At 41.9% G+C, this 22871-nt stretch overlaps 1 protein-coding gene across 1 annotated transcript in view; it reads left to right on the top strand.

The window, feature by feature from the left end:
• The window catches only part of akt3a (v-akt murine thymoma viral oncogene homolog 3a), a 57652-nt gene extending 36683 nt beyond the window's left edge, over positions 1–20969 (top strand). The window contains exons 4-13 of the mRNA XM_073481866.1: positions 532–676; positions 1220–1351; positions 1528–1593; positions 2513–2581; positions 5516–5638; positions 6439–6567; positions 15439–15653; positions 17076–17163; positions 17849–17951; positions 18651–20969. Coding sequence (XP_073337967.1) covers positions 532–676; positions 1220–1351; positions 1528–1593; positions 2513–2581; positions 5516–5638; positions 6439–6567; positions 15439–15653; positions 17076–17163; positions 17849–17951; positions 18651–18736 — 1156 coding nt within the window. The 3' untranslated portion in view covers positions 18737–20969. The remainder of the gene's footprint in view (positions 1–531; positions 677–1219; positions 1352–1527; positions 1594–2512; positions 2582–5515; positions 5639–6438; positions 6568–15438; positions 15654–17075; positions 17164–17848; positions 17952–18650) is intronic.
• Positions 20970–22871: the final 1902 nt, after the last annotated feature.

Raw genomic sequence — 22871 nt, 5'->3', positions numbered from 1 at the left:
TGCTTTTTGACCAGTAAAGCATCTTAAGTTGGGCCAACACTCGACAGGGCACTGGGCAGTGTGGGCGAATTTATTTTTTGTCAAACACTAGGGCTGCAATATTTTGTTAAAAAAAAAATCAGATTGCGATTATTCTGATAGATATAGCGACTGCGATCTGATTCACGATCAGTGGGAATTGTCATTTTTGCATCCCTAATTTAGTTTTCTATGAATAAACAATTAACATCATGAAGACGTGACATTTGTCGAGGCCGTACCAAACAAACATTTTTTCCTACATCTAAAGAACTAGATTTGTAGGCCAGGCAGCACTACAGTTCTTCGTTATAATGATTAATTGTGCAGCCCTGCAAACAACTTATTGTTGAACATGACTTTCCAAACATGGAAACATAAAATTAAAATAAAGGATTGTGTCTCAGTCATTTTCATCCTATTAAACTGTAATGTTTGTCAGAAGCATTGGATGGGTACAGTAGCTGTCAGTGCCTCCCTAAACTTAATGTTATCGTGTTTTTTTAATCTCAGAGATGAGTGGACAGAGGCCATCCAGATGGTGGCTGACAAGCTGCAGAGACAAGAGGAGGAAAGGATCCAGTGCAGTCCCACCTCCAACATCGACAACATGGTCGAGGAGGAGATGGACATCTCCACCACACACCACAAACGCAAGGTAACACGTGACAACAGACATGCATACACAGACATCCAAACACAAATGTACTCTAACACACTCTACACTCAAAATACAGAAATTATTCCAGCTTTTTATTGTCATGTTATTACCTTTGACTGCAATTTTAAAAATTGTCCTCTCAGTCACAGGTTTGTGTCAACATGAAATAGCCCCTTTGAGGGTGTAAATTGGTTTTCCCAAATTAAAGTGCTCCAGCAAATAAAAGCAGTCATGTAAAATATTATTTGTAAATGTGGTTTGTATCAAAGGCAAAGTCTACACACAGGTAAAATATGTACTTGATATATCAAGTAAACTACACAGTCTAAAGTACAGCCTCCACTCATTACACCACACTCGTGGGTTTTGCAGGGTGTAATTTTGTGTGAGTGCGTTAATGTTAGACATTTTCTCTCTTCTCAGTAAAAATCACATTTTCCGTGTTTATCTTGTCTTAGACCAGAGAGTGGGTCAGTTCTACGTGTAATGAATGAGCATGAATAGCTTACATTGTGTACATTCTGTGTTTCCTTCCCAAAGACAATGAGTGACTTCGACTACCTGAAGCTGCTAGGAAAGGGAACCTTTGGTAAAGTGATTCTTGTCCGAGAAAAGGCCAGTGGGAAGTATTACGCCATGAAAATCCTTAAAAAAGAGGTCATCATAGCCAAGGTCAGTTTAGCAAAGAATCTTCATATCTTTTTATTCTGCACTAAATCTTTTTTGTGTGGCTACTTTGAATTTTGAGTACAGTGTCAGATGTCAGTATCTGATGTTTTTAATGCATTTCATGAAGTGCTCTTCAGCTGCCTGATTTGATTGAAAATGTTTTGACCGTATCTGTGCAGGATGAAGTGGCTCACACACTCACAGAGAGCAGAGTACTGAAAAACACCAGACACCCCTTTCTCACTGTAAGTACCTCACATACACTGAACACAAATGGTTTAAATTCAGACATATGTGCATATGCAAATGTACAGACATCTGTAAGAGTGCATGTCACGTGCATGCACACAAACACACACACACACACACACACACACACTTACACAGCATATTGATCCTATACATAACCACGTCTCTAGAGGCTAATTATGAGGTAGACAACGAATAGTTGTACATTAACGACCGCATCTGTTAGCTTTACAATCTGTCTTTGATGTACACATACACACATTATCTGCAGCTCATTTCTGTCACACTCCTTGTAAACACACACACAGACACACACACACACACAGTTGTGAGAGCAATTACAGTTCACATCTGAGTTTACCCTTGTCACACCTGCAGCCACAAAGAGACTCTGACCAACTGTTCTTTTGTTTAGCAGCTCTCTCCCTCCAAAGAAAAGACACACACACCTTCATGCTTTGAATAAGCAAATAAAGACATAAAGCGTTTGAAGCTATGAATGATCATGTTTTGTTGCTCCTGCTGTTTTAGCCAGAATGGGACCAGACTTTTCGCTGCGTACAAAAAACTGTCACTCATTCGCTTACACGATGCAGATAAGTACATAATGTACATAATGTATTATCATTAGAGAATTGAACAAATGTTAAACAGTATTTTATGCCATTCAAGTCGTCCTTCTGTCAGTAAATACATCGTGGTACATGTAGTTAGCACTCAATTAGTAGCATCATTTTTTACGCTGCTCCGTGGGATTAATTTGAGTCATTATATACATTAAGATTTAATACATCTAAACTCATGAGGGAATAAAACAAAACAATAAACATTGGACATCACTGATGATACTGTTTGCTATATGGTATTATTCTTGTGACACATGAATCAATTCACTGAATTGCGTTTGTGTTTCAGTCATTGAAGTATTCATTCCAGACTAAAGACCGCCTCTGTTTCGTCATGGAGTATGTGAATGGAGGAGAGGTAAGACACGCACACACACACACACACACACACACACACACACACACACACACACACAGACAGTTTCATGATAGTTGTGCTGTATGTGGTTACCCAAATTTGTGTTGCTGCTTTAAACAGTCAGTTGAACCACAATTCCACCACACTAACTGACAGCGACTGGGCCCCTCCACCTATTCTGCTATGAGCTCAAAGCTGCGTTGAAGCTCAGACAACAGGAAATTGGCAATAGCTTCAAAATATTTACAATATTGATGACGATAGATTTGTTGAAGCTTTTGATTAAATTTTGATCAGTAAATATGAACTGACATAATTATTATTTATCAGGGTTCTTGCAAGTGTTTTAAATTGGGATGCACGACATTGGAATTTTGCCATGTTAAAAGCAGCATTTTACTGTTTTATCTACTTAAAGGTTAAGTACACCCAAAAATGAAAATTCAGTCATTTTCAACTCAACCTCATGCAGATGGAAAGTCAGGTGAAGTTTTGTAGTCCACAAAACCTTTCCGGAGCTTTACAGCTGAACAGTGTTGAAGAATTCTCCTAAACAATTGAAGTAGTAGATGGGGACTTGTTTCAAAATGTAAAAAACAACAAAAAAGAACGGCATAAAATGGCTCCATACAGCTTGTCTTGTGAAATCCAAGTTTTCTAAGCCCTGAAATCCCAAATTAAGTTTAGCTTTAAAACCGGTGTACATAGTGTCTTTTCAAATCAAACTGGGATCTTGAGGGCTTCCAGAGACTTGATTTACTCTGGACAAGTTGTATGTTGCCATTTCATGATATTTTTTTTGTTTTTTTATGTTTTAAAACAAGTCCCCATCTACTTCAGTTGTTAAGGAGAATCCTGGAACGCTGTTTCACTGTGAAGCTCCAGAAATGTTTTGTGGACCACGAAACTTCACCCGACTCTCCATCAGCATGAGGATGATTAGATAATGACTAAATTTCCATTTTGGGATGAACTTTTCCTTTATTATATTATTATGCCTACTCTTATTGTGAAAGCCCACTGTCAGATGCAGACATACAATGCATTTCAAAATGTACGCATATCAGAAAAATACTTAGTCAATGGTTTGTGTCATGTGCATGTAATTATAGCATCTATATATATCATTTTATCGGCAAACATGTTAATTTTTGGACTTAAGAGTCTGATACAGATGACGTGTCGATAGTAAAGTGCATCCACAGTTCTAAATAATGATGTCACGTTCCATTGCTGAAGGACACCAGTGTTTCCAAGTGTATATGAGTTGTTCTCAATATTATTTCAAAGGCCTCCTTAACACAATTTTTGCATGGCTAATATAATGTAATTGGAGGTGAGCGTCTGCGACAGTAATGCAGCAAAACAATGTTAATACGTGCAAACACTCGAGAAGTGGCTAAAGTTTGACTATTCGATTGCTTCCTAACACAGTTAATTTGCCAACCAACTGGCCTCTCGCTTTCCTTCTCGTCTTTCTTTCCCATTCCATCCCTCTTTTGCTCGTGTCTATTTATGAACACACCTATGGGGCAGTTATAGCCAGAATGACAGTCGGAGACGAAATGAGTTTGGATTCCCCCACTTCTCCACTCCTCAGATTTTTAATCGGGCCGTTTTTTGCAATCTTGGTTCATTCCCTCAGTGTAACTGTCACCTGCTCCCCTCCCAGTTAGTTAAGCAGTTCAGCCAGCGCCAGGCCTGAGCAAACACACACTCACTCACACAGAAAACACCAGCAAACACACTCATATTTAGACAAACACACACAGCAAATTTTTACCTCAACGGACAAATTGTGACCAGACATTCCTCTCACAAACACACACACACACACACAAACACACACACACAAACACTCACACACACACACACACACATACACAACCCATTACAAACCTGCCACAGTCACAGCTGCCAGTACACTGATGAAGGCCCACCTGTCGTGTTACCCCATCTCACCGCACCCCCACCACACACACACCACACACACACGTTACACATGGACACCATTTGAGCAAGGTGGTCTGTGAGCATCACTCCAGCGGCCATATGCAAACCTCCCTGAACAATTAATGGGGAGATGTGTGCCCCTTGGCCTCATGGGTAATTTGTACGACTTGACTGGTGTGCCGCAGCAGGCTGGTGTCATTTTGGTGCCACATGTGTAGCTGTGTGACAGTGATAACTTGACAACTGACGACTGGGGAGAGAGTAAGAGAGAGAGAGATGAAGGGAATAAAAAAGCAAGACAGAGGAGAAACGGAAGGTCGACCCACCTGGGAAAAAAACAAGTTGTGTCGTCTTAAAAGTATTAAAAAAAACAAGCTTTGTGCCAAAAACAGAGAGGGATGGATATGAGAATGGAGTAAATGAAGACGGAGGCTCAGGGGGCAAGGCCAGTTAGGCCACTAATGAGTGCTGCACTGGAGGCTGTTGGGATGGAAGGGGAGGGGGGTGCGTTGGCGGTGATGGCGACGGCGGCAGCAGCGGCGGTCGGCCTGTCTTTAACTAGACTGGTGTATTGATTAAACCCTTGATTTGGCCCCCGTCGCCGAACTCCACGCCAGCACAGTGCCAACCTAGCCCAGAGGGTAACGTGGAAGAGGTATGCGAAATGTGTGTGTGTGAGTGGTGAGGGGGGCTGCTAGATGAGGCGCCAGCTGCCGAGCGCCTCCACCCGCCCTCCTCCGAGACACCCCCCACCCAACCCCTCTCCACGTGCACCCCTCACACACACACCCCCTGCTCACCCTCCCCTCCGCTATCTATCATCTCAATATGGTGCGGGCAGCCAGTTTGTGTTGTGCTAATTTCCTCCAATAAATCAGTAATTATTGCTGTGCCGTCCCTGCTGTCTCTCCCCTCTCTCTCTCCCCCGCCCTCTCTCTCCCTGTCACCCTCTCTCTCTCTTCCTCCCTCCTTCTCCCGCAGCTGTTTTTCCATTTGTCCAGAGAGCGGGTGTTCTCAGAGGAGCGCACACGCTTCTATGGCGCCGAGATCGTCTCGGCTCTTGACTACCTGCATTCAGCCAAGATTGTATACCGGGACCTCAAGGTAAACCGAAACAGAGAGTGGAGGCAGGTTGGGGGGCATGGATGAGAGTGATCAGGTATTTGAAGGAAAACTTTGTCTCTTCTTTTTTTTTTACCCCCCCACTGTTTTTTTATTCATTTTTTCATCCAGGAGGAGAGGAGTGGCTCTGGATGTGTGGTGTTTAGAGACAGGGACAAGGACAGGCACACACAGACATAAAGCAGTAAAGAAGCGTGGGAGGTGGAGGCACGCAGGCGGGGAGTGATGGAGGGAGGGAGGGGGTGCTGATGCCACAGAGGTAGAGAGGTAGATGGCTCTGTCTGAGAGTCTGCCTGGCAGCCTTGGCCCCAGCCCTGCTCACAGCATCCAAGAAAACAGAAAGGAGAAAAAGCAGACCGAGAGCGAGAAAAACACTTCAGCCATTAAAATTAAAAGGTTGAGTGGCTTCACTACACGCCTGAAGTTTATTTCCCTCCTCTGCTTGGAGTTTGTGTGTCTGAGTGTGTGCACTGCCACGATGTGGGGCTAATACAATATTGTTTCCTTTACCAGTCTGCCTCTGCTCTCCTCTTCAGAGGAAAGTCTTTTAGTCAAAGCAGTATCGTATTGTGTTGATTCTCAGTCACAAATGAGAGCTAAATATTATTCCAAACCTTTGACAAAAATCCCTCAAGATGAATGCAAGCCAGTTTCCTTCTTCATGTCACTCCAAGAAATGTATTGTCAGGATTTAGCTTTCTCTTCTACATCCACTGATGTCTGAGATTCCGATGATGAACGTTGCATTGTGGGAATTGCTGTGTATTTTGTTTCCCTTCCAGTTGGAAAACCTGATGCTGGATAAAGACGGCCATATGAAGATCACTGATTTTGGACTCTGCAAGGAAGGCATCACAGACGCTGCTACCATGAAGACCTTCTGTGGCACACCAGAGTACCTCGCACCTGAGGTAGCTTCATTGTTTTCCTCTGTATCTTTTGATTTAATTTTGTTTTTTTCTGTTTCTCTTTTTCTCTCTCTTTCTTTTTCTCTCTTATTGATATTTTCAGCGAAGTGTCAGCACCGAAGTGCACCTTTCCACTTCTTCAGTCTTCCTTTCCCTTCTTGCTTTCTTTTTCACTCACCAAGCAGCAGGTTACAGTAAGAGTGCACCAGAAGAGTAACCTTGAATTTTTGGATCTCTGACTTTGCAAACATCTCACATAAAGAAACAAACATCTGAACAACTTATAACAAACAATTTTATAATTTTCCATACACATCAAGTAATCAAGTTTAAGGTGTCTCTGTAACTCACACCTGCATGAAGATGCAAAAACTTTTAAACCACTTTCACCAAGGACAGTTCAGTTCAGTTCAGTTCACTACTGCAGCAGGGGAGGCTGGTCCATGGAGGAAGAGGAGGCAGCTCCTCCTCTATTTTGAGAGGCAAGAGGGATAAAATAATAAAATAGTAATTGGTTGAAATAAAACTTTACCAAATCTCTTTTTTACTTTTACTATTTTTTTGATTTTACTTTTCCAGCTACTAGAAATAACATTACACATTGGTTTGGTTTTCCTCTTGTCCCCCCCAATTTTTTGAGTCACTGTACTTCAGGATATATTTTGTACAGTACGGCAGTTCCATGCATCATGTACAAGTACAAACATACTGTACACAGTCAGGTCAAGTAAGTTATGTAGCATCAGTTCATCACATGCTCACCAAGGTCAACCTAAACATTCTTCAATCAAGAAACAAAATAATACAATACAAATAAACATCAAACTTGATATGTGTTGACTTACAGTACATCATAGATGACATAAGAAGAGGTAACTGCTGAATTTAGTGTGTTTAAACACACGGCAGACGGGGAAACGTGTATGGAGTAAGAGAGCTTCCAAAAAGATGTGTCCATGATTCTAACCATTCGTACTCGTAATGATAAACATTTGTATGTAAATAAAAAAGTTGTACCCAAAATTCTGCTGTCATACACATGAGTCTGAGAAATTGTTCGGGTTAGGATTGTTTTTATGTGAGTATGAATCTAAAAGCTGTGAGTGCAAAGTCTTGTGAATACAACTCTAATTTCTACGACTACGAAGTCTTCACTGTGAACACGAATTCAAGTTTGTGGGTACGAGTAGAAAAAGTGTTGAAATGACGTCACAGCAGGTCACAGGGGAAAGTAATCGAACCCCGAGTGATGCGCCGAAGCCGAGGATGGCTGACAACAGCAGTGCACCGATGGACACCGCGGGTAACTCAGGGGAAGCAGCATCACAGGTAAAGTAAATAACACATCCAACATTCATTTATTTTTATTTAGTTATTTATTTCATGAAATTGTACTGTTTTAAATCATATACAGTTTATGGACGTCCAACAGCAGCTTCTCCTGAAGTTCTCTGACTGACTGGCCTGACATTCGCTGGTACATTGTTACTTAACATCAACACCAGATTTTGTGCTGTGTTGATGATGTCCCTTAATTGGCCCTGAGTGAGAAAAAAGATAGTAAATGTTACAGACATGGGTACTTTCCACGATTTTACAGAATGCCTTCAAAGTAAACTAACTTCTTAAAGTCTGAGCTTGGGTCAGCATCCACAACAAACAAAAAGCCAGTCTGGACCATGAATGTATTATAATAGATCCCTGGTCTGACTCTGGACCCATGCAAACCACACTTGTGCGCCTAATCTCAAGCAAATGACTGCAGGCAAATAATAATAACTCTTATAGGGCCCCCAGCAGCGGTGCGCCCGCTACTGGGGGCGCAGCTCTGATCAAAGAGGCTACAGAGGCACTATGCAGGATATTTTCCTTATGGTTCTTTTTTTTTTACCTTGATTAAACAGCTTCAGAGTAATAGTGCTGGTTAAATAAACGACTAATTACGTGGAGAATGGAGCCTCAGACCGTCTAGCACCGCGACACAAACGCGCACCGTAACGCCTAATCTCTTGTTTATGACAGATAAGACTACACAAATATACACGTTATATCTCAAATTAGTTTTGTTTTTGTTTTCATCAGCGCTAATTAGCTAACTTAAACCAACTTCTAATGCTAGTAGCTAATGCAAGCACTAACTGAGCATCACCGGGCATGTCGTTAGCTTGTAAGCTAAAGCAGTAGCAGTCTTCACGTCCATAAACTGTATATGATTTAAAACAGTACAATTTCATGAAATAAATAACTAAATAAAAATAAATGAATGTTGGATGTGTTATTTACTTTACCTGTGATGCTGCTTCCCCTGAGTTACCCGCGGTGTCCATCGGTGCACTGCTGTTGTCAGCCATCCTCGGCTTCGGCGCATCACTCGGGGTTCGATTACTTTCCCCTGTGACCTGCCTGTGACCTGCTGTGACGTCATTTCAACACTTTTTCTACTCGTACCCACAAACTTGAATTCGTGTTCACAGTGAAGACTTCGTAGTCGTAGAAATTAGAGTTGTATTCACAAGACTTTGCACTCACAGCTTTTAGATTCATACTCACATAAAAACAATCCTAACCCGAACAATTTCTCAGACTCATGTGTATGACAGCAGAATTTTGGGTACAACTTTTTTATTTACATACAAATGTTTATCATTACGAGTACGAATGGTTAGAATCATGGACACATCTTTTTGGAAGCTCTCTTACTCCATAAACGTGTGTCCAATGTGGCCAAATGCTGATGAATTTGATGACCACATCCCCAACACAGTGTGGAAACTATAAATCACATTAATCTACTAATAAATGACAGAAAGTTCAGCGACTGAATGTGAAATTCTGTAAACTGAGCAGATTGACTGAGACTGTGTAGTACACAAAAGCATCTGCACACATACACGAAACCTGGAAGTCATGAAGTGATGATCCAGGTACTCTCTCACACCCCGTGTTTTGTCAGGATTCTGATGTTTGATGTCTTATAGTGGAGTTTATGTATGTACATTTCATTTGCAGATTTCACAGGCAAACACTTTCCATAATATCTGGATGAAGAGTAAATATGCAGCTCATGCGTGTGAATGAGGGTTGAATTGGAAGAGGGCACAGCGCTTACACACACAAACACACACAACTACATTCTTGTAATTTTTTTGCAGCCATCCGCTGTCCAGCCATCAGCGCTGCCTCATGCGGAGGCCAGCAGATCAACTGGCGAGAGCGCTGCAGGACTGTGGGTGGTGGAGACAGAGCGATGTAGATGTGGAGATGAAGGCGGGAGGGGAGAGGCATAGTGTATATCCCACTTGAAAAAGTATGGAGGACAATTTGGCGCAGCATTTTGTGCTTTTTTTTTTTTTTTTAGAGTCCCTTCCTTTGCGTGCCAAAAGCTGATTGGAGGCTGTTGGTTATTTTTCACAGGATGTGCGTCTGTGTGCATTTATGTGTGTGTGCGCGTGTGCGCTGTGTGTGTGATTGCAGTAGAAAGTGCGGGCTAAAGCGAGGCAGATGGCGGCAGATGGGCGAGGTTGGAGGAAGGTGCTCGGAAAAAACCTGGAAATCTACACCACCACCGCCGCCACTCACCCGCCCGCACGCTCTGCTCGCCCGCCCGCGTGTAAAAATAACACAGTTCGCTCGGAGCCAAGTTACAGAGATGCAAAGTAGCCGGGATTAAAAAGAGAAAGGGGGAGGTGGGGGTTGAAGACAGAGGAAGATGAGAAGGGAGAGAAAATATTTCAGGGTTACAGGAGTGAAATTCAGACAGTTCCCATGTTTGCCGTCAGTGAAAAGGGCAGCTGAGAAGTGAAAAAAAGAGGGTTTGTGTGTGCCTGAAGGAACTTGTACACAAATACTTCAGCAACACATCACTGTAAAGTGAATAATTCTTCAGCTCAACTTGTAAAGCATTAGATTGAAGTGTTGTTTGTTTCAAGGATAGTCAAAAACAAAAAAAGCTTAACGTGAGATTAATGAACAATAGGCAGTGTAAGGTCCTTGTAAAGGGATGGAACAGGATCAGACAAAACACATGGAGAGTGTTTTCTCTGTTTTCTCATATTTTGTGTTTGACACATTTCCTTGTGGCTATTTGTTATATTTTTTTAAGTGTTGAAGGCGAGACAGATTTGGGCTTTTTCCATTTATTTGTATGTGTTTGTTTTTATTTTGTTTGCGTGTTGTATATGTTGGGCATTGTGATTTTTTTTTTTTACTGTAACTGTAAATGTTTCGTAACAGAGCAGCACAGTCAGTCAGACATTAGTAAAACATTGCAAAATGTCAGAACAGTGTCAACACAAACTGATTTCCAAATGATGACACTTCGGAGATAGGAGGTCTCTGTGCGACACCAACAATATGTGAGTGTATGTTCACTGTGCCGAGTATATGTGAGGTGGGTGTGTGTGTGTGTTTGTGTTCCCTGTAGCCTGCTGGGTATCTGGGCTGGTACAGCCACAGGCTGTGTGTGCCCGTCCCGTCCCATCTAGTCCTGTCCAGGCTGCCAAAGCCCCCGTCCCGCAAGCAGCATCTAGCTGCCACATGGCTGCCCCAACAGGGACCAGAACAGGACAAGACCTTCTCCCTCATGGCTGCTTTTAATCAGAGCTTCTCTTCTCTTCTCTTCTCTTCTCTTCTCTTCTCTTCTCTTCTCTTCTCTTCTCTTCTCTTCTCTTCTCTCCTGCTGATTTATCTAATTTGTTACTTCTTCTGTCTTGTCCTATTTATTTGTCCTATGTCTTTCTAAAATATACACACATAACCACACACACACACACACACACACACACACACACATAAATGCACACACACTCCCATGCCTCCATGCCTAAGGCTGTGGGGCAGCATTCTGGCTCTGTGTGGATTAATCTGCTCCCTGCCTGCAACCGAGCTGCCACCACTTTCTTTGGTCCCAGGACACACACAAAAACACACACACAAAAACCCTCTCACACGCTCTCTTACACTGACATGCACATACATATACATGCCCAACTGGACAGCTTTCATTTGTATACATTTCTGTACCTTTTTGTACAAAGACTCGACACGCAGCCCTGAAGATCAGCATCAAACATAGCCTTGTAAGCTGCTCTGAATTTCATAAACTGCACACTGTATATACAGTGTGTGTGTGTGTGTGTGTGTGTGTGTGTGTGTGTGTGTGTGTGTGTGTGTGTGTGTGTGTCCCTCCTCAAGGTACAGGGACTGAAACAAGACCAAACATCTCCTAGTTTGCCTCACTCTCAAAACTTTATGAATTTGATGAGGGCGGATAAATATTCCATCTGCTGTGTGTATGTGTATGTGTGTGTGTGTGTGTGCCTGACAGTCTCCCAGCAGTCTAAGCCAGTGTTATCCCTCCAGCCGTACCAATCAATAGTATATCTGGAGCTGGCGGCGTGCTTCGTTCCCCAGCTCTTCTCTGCAGCTGCCAACAGGGTGACCAGCTTAATTCTCACACAAACACACACACACTCACACTCACACACATAAAATAACTCTCACAACTCTCTTATTCACTTCCACGCACATGTTGACTTGCCCACACTGAAGCAGCCGCCTGCATCATTAGCAGTTTAGTGTCGAGTGTGCGAGCTCAGTCAGTTAATGACCAGCTTTCTGTGTTACTGAGCTGCTGCTGTAAATTCTCAAGCAGCTGTTTGGCGTTTTCTCTCACCTGGTTTCAGTTCACAGTGACATTCAACATCATATACAGTCGGGGTTGTAAGACAGAACTTCATCTGAACCTTTATCTGACACTTATTAGAAGAAAGTGATAGAAGTATGAGACTGTTTCCTTCCCCCTTTTACAGTACAACAGTAATGTTATCCAGATAAGGAAACTTGTGTAAATGCATCGTGATCGGAACGTGATCAGATCTGCCAGACCACATCTGGAGGTAGTCTGACGTAGGTGTAAAGGCAACCTGTACAATGTCTGTGATGGCTTCTAAACACTTACTTTAATACATTGATGGATATTTTTTAGCTAACATAAAATATAGCTTATTCAAATATAGAGAGTGAGCAAGCAAGAAGGATGAGGGAGACACACCTCGTCATTAAAGTTTTTATTTAAAGCAAAAACAAAAGAACATACACTTCAGTATAAACTCGACAACCAGGTTAACTAAAAATACATTAAAGAAAAAAAGATGTATGCATATCAGCACATATACATACTTAACACAAGCACATAAAAGACAAACACCTCTAATTACTGATTATGTGATTAAACGTCTATTCTGTGCTGGGAGAGCACCGAAAGATGTTGGCCTCTGCGTGAGGCAGCGCTTATGATCAACAGAACTGCTTAAGAATAAACAGTATGGGAGGGGAATGAATGATATTATCATACCATGTATATTAGCTTATCTATGGTATGAAATTCTACCTTTTAAGTGTTCAAATTTCATGTCTGTCAGGAAATTACATTTTGTGAAAGTAGAATACTGTGATAAAAGTGGTTTTTGAGCCAAAAAAACCTGTTTTTATTCCTTCAAGAGTCTTTGTAGCAGGTAATAATAATAACAATAATACTATTTATTGTGTAATACCATATACCATGATACTGTGAAAACAATATATTTGCTGAGATGGTTATCGTACTGTAAAAATCTTATACCGTTACAACCCTAGTGTGCAGCTGAACGAACGAGGAAAGAATAAATGTATTACATTTGCTGAATGTACAAGACGTGACAAATCATTAAGAATTTGTCTAAACTGTGTTTTAACTTGGCTTATAAAGTTTCACTTGACTAGCCATGGGACGACATGAACATTTCATTTCACTATTAACCTTTCCAATATTACAGCGATTCACAATATCGTCCGGATTATCGTCAAAATATTCTTGAAACTTCAGTAAGAAATAAAATTGCACTAAGACATACTGGAATCATTTTAACTTTACATTTTGTTAGGAAACAAATATTTGTATTGCATCACAGATAGGACACATCTTTATTTAGTGAAAGACAATCTAAGAATCTTAAATAAATAATCATAAGATCACCTCATCAACCTGTCATTTTTTAGTTTGAAATCTGTAGTATTTACACGCATTCGATTTAACCCTTTTTGTGGGGGATACAATGTGCAAGCCGAGCCTTCAGCCGTGGTGACAAACTCAGGCAATTCAAAATAAATCAGGAAACCAATTTAGTGTAGGACTGTACATCGACGAGCTAGACAGCTTTTTCAAGTCATTCATGTGAGAACATTCACAGTTATCCCGATAATTTAAAAAAATTCACCACCATCTACTTATTGTATTTTTTTCACAGTCTCCGATTAAATCTTTATTGTCCCATCCCTACCCCTGACTCAACAGTTTACAAAACAAAAAAGAGATTTTTTTTAAGGGACTCTGGGGCTGACCTCAAGTTACTCATGCATAGGTTTGGCTGTGGAGAACAGAGATCAGACCTCAGCGAGTATAAAGAGAGTGCTCTAAAATGCCAGGTGAAAATAACTCTAAATTACAGCTACTCTTTCACTCTCTTGTTCTCTGAATTAACTTTATGCATAGTTCACCTCTTGTTAATAGTCGGAGCACGAGCACATAAATACTAGGTTAAATCTCAGTGTGCATTACATGAAGGTGCAGTTAGGATAAACAAGTCTCTCTTCTAATCAATCTAAGCTATTCTGCTATGCTAATGCTATCTGCATCTGCCACCAACCTCGCTTCAGGTAACAACAGATATTAGCTCAGCGTACGTTATATTTTTAAATGTTTTCATATTGTAACATTTGCTTTGTAGTTTCATCGTGTTTTGTGGAATAGTTGTGTCAAAAAAAAAAACTGTTTCTGTGTGAGTTTGTGTGTTTGTGTCTGTTAGCTCATGTCCACTCGGCCCGGTCCATTATTAACAGTGAGTGAGATGTTATTATTATTGGCGAGATGTACAACATATGCTGTTCTGGCTGCTCTCCAGCCCGGCCTGTCCGTCTATCTGTCAGTCACACACACACATGCAACACTAGCACGCGTCCACACATGCACACTCATCATGTTAATAATGTTATTCTGTTAATGAGGGCCTCAGCAGCACCTGAAATACCTCTCTCCCTGCGTCTGCCTCCCTTTTTCTTCCTCGTCCTCTTCCTTGTTCTTCCAGAGGTGAGCAAACTGGCGCATGAGAGGATGAAAGAGACGGAACGAGCGAGGGAAGACATGAGGGAAGACATGATTAGAGGACGGAGAAGGCAGGATAAGAAGGATGGAGAGGACAGAGCAAGGCGAGCAGGCAGGAAATAGAAGTAGGAAGGCAGCCCAGACAGAAGACTTTGATACAAAAATGACATCTCTCACAGGACCTCTTTCCCCTCCACATGCTCACACACACACAACACAGCAGCTCGCAGTACCTGTGCTCGTCAGCGTGGAGGTTGGACTGGCCCTGACCCATGTTGCTGGCTGTTACTGCCTTTTCCATCCAGGGACGTTCCTCTCTGTCCCTGCCAGGAGAAGATCAGTGTGCCAGAGAGAGCTGGCAGGGACCAGAGGGGGCATCTGGTGGGCCACGCCAGCACATGGACTCCCTTACTGTAACAGGGGCCTCTGAAGACCTGCCATCCCATGATGTTTGCCTCTGTATGTGTGTGTCTGTGTATATATGGGGGGGGGGGGTCCCAGTCTGCACCTCAGACACTTCTGTTCGTCTCAGACAACTTTTACTGTTTTTTCCCTTCAGCAAATTGGCAGATTCACTCTTCTTTTGCCGTCTTTCCTCGCTCATCTGTCTCTTCATTGAATACCTTGGGCAGTCTTTATTGTCGAATAAAATAAATGCAGATAAAAGCAGATGTCCAATAAAACAAATGGTCCCATTTAAAAAAGCAGAACTTGTGTGTTTCTTGTGTCCTCAGGTCCTGGAGGACAACGACTACGGCCGGGCGGTGGACTGGTGGGGTTTGGGTGTGGTGACGTACGAGATGATGTGCGGCCGACTGCCCTTCTACAACCAGGACCACGAGAAGCTGTTTGAGCTCATCCTCATGGAGGACATCAAGTTTCCGCGCACTCTGTCGTCCGACGCCAAGTCGCTGCTGTCCGGCCTGCTCATCAAAGACCCCAACAAACGGTGTGTGTGTGTCGAGGTTTAGTACAGATAACATAGTGTTTGAAAAGATGTGAACAGATCTACTCCTCTGGCAAACTGAGGGTGAGGGAAGATGTTTGCAGGTAAATAATTTTTGTCCCTTATATTTAAAATCATCTCTTGGTTGCTATATTTTGGACACACTGATGGTTTTAAATATCACAAGAAAACTCCAAGGCACCTTCTTTTTTGAACCAATAAATTCTCTCATTGTCACCGTCTTGTCTGTTGGTCATGTTAGACCTTAAAAACAAACTGATGCATTTCAGCATCAAGCCTTCGACAGGGAGTCAAACGTGACTCCTTTTGACTTTTTCTCTATCCAAAGAACACCTGTAACAAACTGAATTTGAGTCCAGGAATCACCCCTATCCTTTAATTTTGGATATACACAGAGGGATGTATTTTATTTTGCTAAATGTTCCTAAAAACTGATAAAATCTCTGCATAACAAGGCAGGAAGCAAAGCTTGGATACAAATTCTCACAGACTGTCTCGTTTTCTGCTGCTAATATCAATTTAAAATGTTTACACAACCTTTTATCAGGTATAACCACATTTTAAAATTGCGATGCTTTATATATTTTGAAAGAAAAATTAATCCTTTTATTGATTACCTGAATGGAAGATGGAAATGTTGGTAGGCTCTTATGTGTGCATTTTAGAAGATAAAAGATGTCTTTATATGAAATCCTGCAGTATCAAATCTGGTGGTCAGGGATCAGCCACTTGGCCATATAACAGCCATATAAAGCATTGTGGCACGAAGCTCTTTTTATTTCTTCAACTTGTGCACTTTGCTCCACAAGTCACAGTTCAGTCAAAGCTAAAACTATTATTATAGTTATTATTTTACATTATTGTATAAAACTGCTGTCATTACGATGTCCTTAAAGTTTATTGTTAGCAGCACACAGCCCATATAGTTCAGAAATACAACCTTTTATATGACACAATAATGTGTTGAAATGACGTCTTCATGCGGACGACATTTCAACTACCAGTGCTATAGGACTTGGGAGAAATACCTTCACACTATTCAATTTTGTCTCTCTTTCAAGCTACAAATGACCAAATTATTAAAATGACGACACAACTTTGTGTCTTGTGACACGTTGGTGTTGTAGCTGCATTTTAGCCGTTTGAAAGGAGGGATCCCTCCCAGGTGGTGCTCATCGGGCTATCTGTTTAGTTTGTTGGTTCAAATCAACTGATCTCAGTTTAGTTTTATAACTCTCCTCTCCTCTCCTCTCCTCTCCTCTCCTCTCCTCTCCTCTCCTCTCCTCTCCTCTCCTCTCCTCTCCTCTCCTCTCCTCCCCTGTCCTCTCCTCTCCTCTCCTCTCCTCTCCTCTCCTCTCCTCTCCTCTCCTCTCCTCTCCTCTCCTCTCCTCTCCTCTCCTCCAGGCTCGGTGGAGGACCAGATGATGCTAAAGAAATAATGAGACACAGTTTCTTCTCTGGCGTTGACTGGCAGGATGTCTATGATAAAAAGGTATGGAGCCACGTGACTGTAACTGTGTGATTTATGTGTGTATTTATACAGAGGCTCGGGGTTAACTCATATAACACACATCACACTTGATGTGTGCACCAGAACACGCAGGCAGTGGTTTAAAGCACAGGGCATTATGGGAGGTGTGACCTTGTATCCTGGAGGTCTGTCAGTCTGTTCATGTGTTATAACACCACACAGTGTCTGTCAGGTCCTGTGTGGAAACACCTATAGCCGACAGTTAGACAGGTGCTGAGCTTTGGTCTCTTCTCTGGATCACTCTACCTCTTCTCCTGTTCTTCACATCCTCCACTCCTTTCTCTCCTTCGCTCATTTCCTTTCCTTCTCGTCTCTTCTCCCAGCTTTCCTTCCCTCTTTGTTTCTCTCATTTTCTTTCCTTTTCTTTCTTCTCCTCTCCTCTCCTCCTCTCTTTGTTCTTATCTTTATCCTCTCTCTTTACTTCTCCCCATTCCTTTCTTTTCCTTGTCATTCGGACAGTCAGTGCAGAGTGTGGCAGGAAATGTGGGGAGAAAATAGAGAGAGAGAGACATGCAACAAAGGGTCTTCATCATTTGTCCAGCCCAGTTTAAGGAAGCTTTGTCTCTTCCACATTTTTCTGCCTTCATTGTCAAGTGTTGTCGTACTAATTGTAATCTTCCCTCCTCTTGACGTCTCTCTTTCTCAGCTGGTCCCTCCCTTCAAGCCTCAGGTGACGTCCGAGACAGACACCAGATACTTTGATGAGGAGTTCACAGCCCAGACCATCACAATCACTCCGCCAGAGAAATGTGAGTCTCCTTTGTCTCTTCTGTCTCTTTCTTACACACAAACATGAGCTCAAATTAAAACTTGACAATGTCTCACTTTCATTTGATTCTCTGGTTTGGAGTGTATTAAATATAACAAGTAACTGTTAAAACAATACACATCCCACTTGTTTGAGTTATAATACTTTTCTAATTTGTAATATTTTTGCAGTGAATCTAGATGTTCATTAAACTGTTTGCTGCACATTTAGTTTAATTTGTGATTCACATTCACAGTTTTTTAAACAGTTAATCAGTGCTCCCTGTCTTTCTTCAGGTGAGACATTTCCACTGCTTGGATTAACTGAGGGAACAAACGCTGAAAAGTGCTGTTGTCTGTTTATCCGAGTGTCTCTGTTAATAGTCCTCGGGCCACACGCAGCTCTTCACAGGCTTCTGAAACGAAGACGCCGGTTTCAAAATGTTCGGCACTGAATTATGCATGAGAGGAACCGACGTGTTTCTCTGCGCTAATGCGAGGTTCCACTTGTTTAGTAGGTCGCATATCAGTTAGTTAGCAGGAGATTGGCACATCAAAGACACACTCATTAATTGAATCGTGTTGTGTTTTAATCTACAGCAGCACAAACACAATGCTTTAGTGTTTGATTATAGTTTGAGAAGATGATTATGGTAAGAAATCAAGTCATTAATTACCTCTGGATCTGCATTTTTCTGTAGTTGACGAGGACGGGATGGACTGTCTGGACAACGAGAGAAGACCGCACTTCCCTCAGTTCTCCTACTCTGCCAGCGGGCGGGAATGAACTGTCCATCTCGGTGACATCTGATCTCTGAGGTCATCAATGTGGGGCAAAAAGACCCGCAGCTTTGGACCGACTCTGAACAACCGTGACTTGAAGGATTTTACCCTTCTCCTCCTCTCCTCTTCATCCTCTCTTTTTCACCTCTACAGTCCGCTTCTCTAATTTTTTTGTGAATCCCTTTTCAGAGAGAACTTCCAGACAAAATTACTTTCTGCCACCCTAGATGATCCGAACTGTGATGTGATCCGTTACTGTGTAATGTCCCTTTAAAGACAGGAGCATCACCGGTAGACTGCTGTGCTTTGACATGTGTCGGTCGGACCAAACTCTGATCCAGTTAGACAAACAGCTGATGCATTTTTAACATTTTTGTGGCTTCTCATCTGTGAGATGGAGATACAGCATTTAAAGACATTCAGACCCAAACTGCCGTTACCGGTTGTATCTCAGGCTTTTACAGACACACAGACAGATTTCTGATTTCAAATCCTCACATAAATGATTCTGGGATCGATTAAGGCTGCCTGGCATTGAGCAGAACCCTCCACACCTCATGTCGTCAAGCAGGATTTGACTCAGGTTTTGCTCAGTGCAATTCATTATTGTTGTTGCTGCTATTTCAACTACTACAGGTAGTCCTACTCCTCCTACTACTACTGCTACTACTTAAACCCGGTGCTACACTACTAGCTTAATGCTGCAGGTCATTACACAGGCGCCAGCAACACATCCACCACCTGTATTAACGTCTATGCTTGTACAGCTGCAGAACAGGTGTTGCTCCTCCTAATGTACTGCTAATACACATCTGTAGAATATAATAGGATGTCATGTTTGAGCGTGCGTGTGCGTGTGTGTGTGTGTGAGTGAGAGAGAGAGCGAGAGTGTGTGAAAGTGGGTTTGTGTTTAAGATCGCACCTCAAAGCACAGCAGTTCAAAAGGATGAAGCTCCCAAACCATGAGCTTTACTAGGTTACCCACAATGCAGTGCAAGGTGGTTGATATATCCATCACAGCAGAGGTGAAAATGAGAGGAAAACGGTTGGTTTGAATGTTTCCCCCCTTAAGTTTTTTATTTATTCCCCCAGCTATCAGTCCCTCTTGTGTCCCAAAAGGGAAAAAAAACAAAACAAAACGGTACTTTTGTGTCGATGATGGAAAGCTTTACTGTGACATGTCGTCGTCATGGCTTCGGGAAACCACACGGCTGTACCTCTCTGTGTTTGTGCAGGAAAGGGAAAAGAGAAGAGAAGTCCAGGAGGACAGGTTGGGCATAGTGATGAGAAGCGAGAGAGAAAGAGAGAGAGAGAGTACAGGTGAAAAGCTCCGAGAATTATATGAAATATTTGTAATGTGATAATTTATGAGCTGATTTCCTGTTTCCTGTGAGATTCTTATGAAGGACTTTTTTTATTTAAAAAGAAAAAAAGACATTATGTTCTGTGAGGAGGTACGCATCAACAGTTATGGGTTTACACCAATCACAGCAATGGCTATAATATATATATGTTCTATTTATTGTTCTACTCATCGGTTTTATATTTAACTTTTTCTATTGTTATTACATTATTCTAGAAAAAAAAATATTTCTTAGGGCTGAGAGGAAAAAAAGGCACCTCAAGAAACAAAAATGGCTGAAGAATGTAGGAGGGAAAGCAGATAGCCTTCCTGCTCCGTTGTTTATTTTAATTATGTTTTTTTGTGTGTGTTTTGTGACCAAAATGTGACAACCGAGAGGTGACAGGACACATTAAAGACAGATGAGAGTTTTGAGAAGATTGTTGGCCAAAAATGAATAAAAAGTCAATAATCCCACAGGTGTTTTAACGTCCCCCACAGGTGTGTGTTGGCGAAGGCTGAGGCAGAGTTCAGGGAGAAAGAGGAAGTGGAAGTTGAGCAGAAAGACAAGTGCAGCACAGAAGTCTGAATGTAAAGCGGTAAGAATGGAACTGTAAGTGCTACTGTTTACTGTAAGTGTGAGGAGATAGGAGGAGAAAGTCGAAAAAAAGAGGTCAGTCAGTGTTTTCCTGTCACAAGAAAGAACAAGTTAGTATCATCTTTATTTTGATCCCTGTGCTCTCTTCTGTCTTTAACAAGTGCCGTCACTTCTCTGGTCTGGACTTTGTTTGTTTGCGTCTTCATGTCTTCCAGTCTGACCAACAAGATTTCAAAATCCCCTCAATTTCTCCGTCTTCAAAACGCCAGTAAGCCTTATGGTTTAGCTCAGAATAAGTGTAAAAAAAAAAAAAATTTAAAAAAAAGAGTCATGAGATGTGAGGAAATATATTTTTAAAAATTTGATACTTCATCTAAAAAAGAAAATCACGTGGAAGACGTCACCTTCGATATCTTTAACGAGAGCACCAGGGGATGTGCTCTCATTAGGCGTAAAAAAAACTGTACTCCAGTATATTTATTTGAATGTTTTATTATCGATGGATAACTTGAATTTCTTTTCTATTTAATTTATTTGATGTCATTTTGTTTTGGAGTTTAGCAGTAAGGGGGTGTAGTCGTGTTTCACTCTGCAGTTTAAGTCTTCAGACTTTGTTCTAAAAATAAATGCCTCCTTTTTTTTTTCTTTTACAGATTATCTCTTATACGACACATTACCTGTTTTTTCCGCTGCTCTGAAGTCCATATGCTTTACTCTTGCACATCCATTAAATTGCTATTAGCTAGCAAAGGCGCTTTATGGCAGAAAGTATAAAAGGATGGCGCTGGCCTGCATGCTGTAGTCCTCCTCTGTCCGTACTACCAGTCCTGAGTCAAAGTGGCACTCAGAACTCTTATGAAAAATACTTCTCTGTGATCGATTGAGCCTGTCTGGCACAGCTGAAGCAGCCGAATCCCACCCAGCTGGCACCCTCGACAGGCTCAAGCAAACGCTCCCGAGTATTTGGAAGGATTTCAGCTTTTGATTTGACCCAGGTCTGCGAGTGACTGAGGAGTTCTAGCTGTATGTGCACGCTTACCGCCAAAATCATTAGAAACCAGAGTTCATAAAATACCGCTTTGTAGCTTTGGCCACAGCACTTTCACATCCATCACTTTTTATATGATTCAGAGGAATCTGATTCAGCCTTGCTTTAAAGGAAGATTTTTAGCTTTTTTTATGTTTGTAAGAAAATGAGGATCTTTAAAGCACATCTCCCCTCCATATACAACCGATAGCTTTCATGTCGCTCTGATGAGTTGGCGAAACCCGGGTGATTGTGTCCCACATGCCAGAGACGAGTCAGAGCCGCCACTGCAGAGTGACGCTCAGTGGATGTTTTCAGTCGACTGGTCAGTCTTCATAAACTAAAATGAAGACTGACACTGGGCAGTCGATTTTCCTCTACTCTTTATCCTCCTCTGTTTTGAAAAGTTTTTCCTAACTCTCCTCTACAGATTCAAGTTCATTTACTGGCCGATTCTAACGGTCAGAGATCATAAAGAAAATTCCTCCAACTTCTATAAGAGAAGATGGAGCTTAGTATTGCTCATCAATGTGGGTTTTCCCTCAGAGACCATGAGTCAGTCGGGGAGAACGTGTCAGTAACTCAACTTCTTCACCAAACAGAGGTTAAACTGGACGATGAAGTTCAGTTCGAGCCTCCTCACAGCTCTACTCGTGTGTGAGTTGTCTGACGCTGCACCGACAGTGTTCGCTCCTAAAGCTGCTGCTGTTTGTACTGTACATCTATCACTCAACAGATCTGACTCCAATAGTATTTGAATAATATGTAAAAATCCTTTCAAAGACCTCAGCTGCTCTGTATTGATCTCGCCCCCGTTTTGTTAATGAACGGACGGCATCAGCCAAAAATCACAAGCCACGCTCAGCCTGGCGTTTAATGCAGATAATAAGTAAACGGCTCCAGTGTTTGGAAGGATTTCTGAAAGTATTTGACCTCCTGTCTGCGACAGAATTCCTCCCCTCTCTTCTCTCTCTGGTACTAGTCTATCATCATGATTATTAACATGAACAAGCATGAGATGCATTTATTTATAAACAGCAAACAAAAAACGGCAAACATGTACAAATATTACAAAGTGTAACTGAGTTTTAATTTCACGTCCATGTCCATCTACTGTAGCTTTACAGTTTTGTGAGACGTTTCTGAACAGCCGCCAGCTGTTCGCAGAGCGG

This window comes from Pagrus major, chromosome 15 (assembly GCF_040436345.1).
Source record: "Pagrus major chromosome 15, Pma_NU_1.0".
NCBI classification, from domain to species: domain Eukaryota; kingdom Metazoa; phylum Chordata; class Actinopteri; order Spariformes; family Sparidae; genus Pagrus; species Pagrus major.
This window is presented reverse-complemented; position numbering and strand designations above follow the sequence as displayed.